Source organism: Drosophila sechellia, chromosome X (genome assembly GCF_004382195.2).
Source record: "Drosophila sechellia strain sech25 chromosome X, ASM438219v1, whole genome shotgun sequence".
Taxonomy (NCBI): domain Eukaryota; kingdom Metazoa; phylum Arthropoda; class Insecta; order Diptera; family Drosophilidae; genus Drosophila; species Drosophila sechellia.
The window spans coordinates 18,877,153-18,882,134 of NC_045954.1; the positions used below are offsets into that span (position 1 = coordinate 18,877,153).

Here is a 4,982-nt window from a genome sequence, read left to right on the forward strand (position 1 = left end):
GTCTGAATGCCAAAACTTTGCCCTCGCCAACCAGCCGCGCAACTCGGGCGAAAGTATTTTTAGTCGCGCGTTCTCCGGATAATAAGCGATGAAGGAAGCTGGGGACAAAACAAATTATAGCTGATACCCGTGGCAAGCTTCAAGAGGCATCCATATGCCAAATAGGCTCATTAGATGCCGGGAGAAATCAAATTAAATCGGGGCGCCTGGCAACGAAACACGAGAACGAGAGCGAGCCGTGGATGAGGATGAGGATGTGAACATGGACATGGTGGACACTGGAGGCGCCACAAAAAAGAAAACCCGACACCAAAAGGCAATTTAAATCGACGGCCGACTGAATGAGCCGTACTATATTTCAAAAATGAGTAGGAGGAGCAGAAGTTGCAGGAGCAGCAGGACTACTCCCTGTCCAAGGAGCGCAGCTGCTCCTCGACAGCATTGCGGCAAGCCTCCTCTGGTTCGGTGGCCTGGATGCACTTCTGGACGCCAGGGAACTCCCGCTTGAGCACCGCAAATGTGCTGGAGTACAGCATCTTGTCCTTGATCCTGGCCAGCGTGGGACACCAGAGCATCAGGATCAGCTTTTCCTTCAGACAAGTGGACATCGTGCCCTGGCACTGGTGCTGGTACGCATAGTCGTAGACGGCGAAGCGGCACTGATTGGGTCCGGCCCATTGCAGATGCGTCAGGAAATCGTCGTAGTTCGCCTCCCTAACTCCCAGCGCCTCCACCTTGATCTCCCGCTCGTCCTGGATGACGAAGACAGCGTAGCGATGCTGCTTCAGCTTCCGGATCTGCTCGAACACTTGCTGGCACTCGCGGCTCAAATTGATGCCAGATGCCATGCTTGTTGATTCAGTGCAGCAGCCAAGATTTAGGCCAGAGAGACTGGAAATTTTGAAATTTTGATTTATGTACGAAATCCAGACGGAGACTTGCCAAATGCTCAAATTTCACACTGAGAGAAAAGTGAATGAAGAGTTGATTGAAAGCATATCATATCCATAATATGACAATACTTGTAAATATTGTTTGTTCAAGTAGCCATGCTTTTTTTTAGCTTTGAATTACTACGAATATGGGTGAAATGCAACCGATTTTACTTTACAAGTTTAACAACGATGCTAATTTTCCACAGTGCAGCTCCAACTGGGCCATGAATATTTATGGCTTCAGCACCTTCTGCTCCAGAGCCCACACTTTCCTGCAACCCAATCAAATAGAGATAAATTTAGAACTGTTTGTAAGGACTTTTGTCCATGCGAGCCGAAGGATACGCCACATCCAGTGGATGCAACGCGTGTTTGTGCATGCAAATCTGCTAAATGCCGCTTGTGGCCCGAAACAATGTCCAGTTTGTGGATATGGGCTTGGCGTTACGAAAATCGGATCTCTTTGTGGTTGAATTAATGCACCATTTTATTCCGAATGCCACAGCGACAGGATATATGTGTACATGTATGTACAGTCGCACATGTGTGTTGTTTGGCTGGCAAGTAGTTACGACATGCTGACTGACAGGAGCACAAAGGCGGCGGGCCACAGGATGCAAGGATGCGAGGATGGCAGATTGAGGGGCGCTGCAGCTGGCTGCTTTGGAGGGGAAATGAACTTACCCAGTACCCGCCACACGCCCGCTGGCAATGAGTATTAATGGTTTAAAGGGGCGCCCACAAACTCAATGAATAAGGACATAAATGTCCATTAGTGCGCAAAATAACAAGAGTTGCCAGATTCTTTCATAAGCCATTGTATCTTAAAATTTAATATGTCATTTGTTCGAACTTTAAAAGCAGACAATGGCCCATTTTCCCATCGATTGAGTTGGAAAATGTCACAGCATAGCTCGAGTCGAGTGCTGCGTTTGCCATGCACTTCATTTCCTAATTAATCTGCGGAATGGGCCGCGCGTATAAACATCGAGGTCCTTGAGTTGCTCGTGACTCGCGGCACATGGACGTGGTATTCCGCCATCAATTGAGTATCCATCCTGAGTGAAAATGTATTTAACTTATCCACTTTAGCTCATAAAAAGCCGGCAAACTTCATTCCCATACCATCCCATTCCATCCGATCCCATCCCACAGCGCTGTCAACCGCTCGGCGCCACTTACAGACACTCGACAACTTCTGGGAATAGATATACTCGTACCACACACACACACACACTCCTCTAAGGACTCGAAAGGATCCCCGTTCTATGCGTTTTAAATTCAATGCGCTTTCGGCCCGGGCTCATGCATATTTAAGCGCTTTTGCCGTGTAATCAACATGTATGGCTTATACTTTTATGCCATTAAGAGCCTACCATCTCCTGGAGCGGGAGAGAGAGAGAGAGGGAGTGCGAGAGAGAGAGTGTAAAACACTTTCTCATCGACAGAGAAAGTCCCCTTGGGGAGGTTGAGCTGTAAATTAAATATAAAATAACGTAAAATACACTTGAGGCAGCCGCAAAGTATACGGGAAGAACAAAAAGTTATGGCCATGGAGTGGCACACTTTCTATACGCCACCCACTCTACGTACACCCACTTTCTTCCGGAGCTTCAAAAGCCGCCCGGCGGCCATTGTTCAACGGAGATTTCGTTTTTATTACGCGTAAATGAAAGACATTTGTCGTTGAATGTCGACCAACGGGGGCGGGGCAAATGATGGAGGTTCGCCCGTCGCGGGCGGAGACCACCCACCCACAAACCACCCACCACCTACCAATCGAGCACCCAGAGAAAAAGGGCATAGTATACGTAATAGTTGGACTTTGTAAGAATCCAAGTGTTCCAAGAAATACATTAAGGCAATATTCTACATTGAGCACTTTCGAAAACTCATAAGGTAAACATTTAGCTGGAATCCGAGAACAAGATAACCTTTCAATTTCGGGGAATTAATCATGTCATAATCCAATCAAGATACATTTTAATTGAATTTTTCAAGTCATTTGAGATGCAAATTAAAGATGAACATAAGCTGCTAACAAATTTCAGTTTAAATATGTGCGAAGGGATCAAATAATAGGTTGAAGTTGAGGTTAAGAGCTTAAAGAATCATATAGAAACATGTAATGAATGTAACATTGACCGCTTAAATTTCCTATGCAACAGTATAAATGTTATCTAGGAGCCTAGTATCTTGGAGATACTTCCCTGTTAACTGTCTCATTGTTTGGATACATAAAAGCCATGATATTAAACAACCATTTGGGCCAACTTCTTTATTCCCTGTGCACACTGTGCATAAATTTCCTGCTAAGCTGGGCGATAAAAATCGCTTTACGGCTGGCAGGCGTCGCCTTTGCCTCCATGATGAGGCAACGGACATTGTTGACCAACATGCGAATGATTAACAAGCAATCGAAGCAATCACCAGGGAACTGAGGTTGTGACTCCGACGCCTTCGCCCTCGCTCCCGTCCTCGCTCCCGTCCTCGCTCTCGTCCTCGCCAGCCAGCCCATCATCACACCCATTCCGGATCCCGGATCAGATTCAGATTCATATTGAGATTCCAATTGCGATTGCGAGTGCCGCTGATGGATGGATGGAGCCTCGGGAAACTATTTTAATGGAAAGAGCGTGTTTTGCCGTGGGGGGCGTGGTGGGCGTGGCAGGAGGGCCGAAAGGCAGGGAAATGAAAAGCACATTTTTGATTTAATTATTTCGGTGCCATTCATGCACGTGCGAATTCAAGCCCCCCAACCCCTCCACCGTTTTCGATTCCATTGATTTGAAAAGCTTTAGTATTTCATTTCGCTGTTTGCTATTTGTTATTTGGCATTTGGTATTTGCTTAGTACTTGAAACAATAGTAACCCAAGGTTTCGATGGTGGCGCGAATGGAAGGTGCAGGGGTTATGGTTTGCATATGCTTTTGTTCATAATAATATGCATATATATATAAACATTCTATGCCATTTTCACACCCAATTAGTTATCAAAACCCCAACAAAGCTCTGCGGAAACATGCTGCCGCAACATGTTGCTACTTGGGGCGTTACCAACTGAAGAGTTTTTAATGACTCGAATGGAAACTTGTGGCAGCTGCATGGGAGAAGCGTAAAGTTTGCGCTGAAAGTTAAAGACCACTGCCCACCATCCAGTAGTCCAGTATCCACCCAACCAACTGGGCAGCAGCAGCACTTAAGTGCAAAGGCAGTAGGCTCCTGCTGTGACCACCGAGTCTGCTGCAACACCCTGCATTTCCAGATGGTCAGGCGTTGTGCACTTCCATAGTTACTTACTTGTCGACACTTCGCAGCTATCTCACCCACCATCGCCTTTTTGTCGTCCTTTAAAGGCAGTTGGCGCAAGTTGGCAAACACGCCCGCAGCACTTTTACCTACAGAATTGAAAGGAAAGAGGAAGTCCTACCGGAGTGCACACAAGAACAATAGAAGTCACGGGTCGCTGAAGACTAGGCCAGGTCAAAGTGAGTGTTTACGCTCGTTTATATATCAGCACAGTCGACGTTATGGAAAGCCGTTACGAGACTTCAAAGCACATCTGAAGGGGCTTACAGCTCATAAATTACCCACAAGAGTTGGGGCATTTAAAGTCGTGTGGCGTGAGATTCAGTAGAATCTCAGATGGTTTCCTTTGCATTTTTCCACCATCCACGCATGGATCTTCTTCCTGGCTTTTGGCCATTATTTTGTGCGACTGCCAGCGGTTTCCGCTTCCGCAGTGCGTGAAATGCGAAATTGCCAGAGGTTGTCAGGCTGAAAAAGATGCACGGGAAATGAGAAACGGCAATTAGCGATTCACAATTTCCAGAAAGCAGGAGCTATCGATTTGGGCATAATGCTACTTCCACCTTCTTGGCGACAAATTGATGGGTGGATGGATGGATGGGCGAAATGACACAGCCGATTGAAGCACAAAAATGCTGGTGGATCAGGAATACGAAGAAAAAAAAGGCATCACATTTTGATAAGATTGAAGCGCAACAGTGCGTATGAGCAATTTGCAAATAGTTCGAGTCCAAGACA

The 4,982-nt window shown here is 46.4% G+C and overlaps 1 protein-coding gene across 1 annotated transcript; it reads right to left on the reverse strand.

Annotated features, from left to right (window-relative positions):
* Positions 1-328: 328 nt before the first annotated feature.
* Positions 329-988, reverse strand: LOC6614901 (cofilin/actin-depolymerizing factor homolog). Its single transcript, XM_002039282.2, has one exon. The coding sequence runs from the start codon at positions 846-848 to the stop codon at positions 402-404; it is 447 nt and encodes a 148-aa protein (XP_002039318.1). The 5' UTR covers positions 849-988; the 3' UTR covers positions 329-401.
* Between the last annotated feature and the right edge of the window lie 3,994 nt (positions 989-4,982).

Bases quoted from the DNA above. Each gene is read 5' to 3' on its own strand.
- LOC6614901 (XM_002039282.2), bottom strand. From the start codon at position 848: ATGGCATCTGGCATCAATTTGAGCCGCGAGTGCCAGCAAGTGTTCGAG.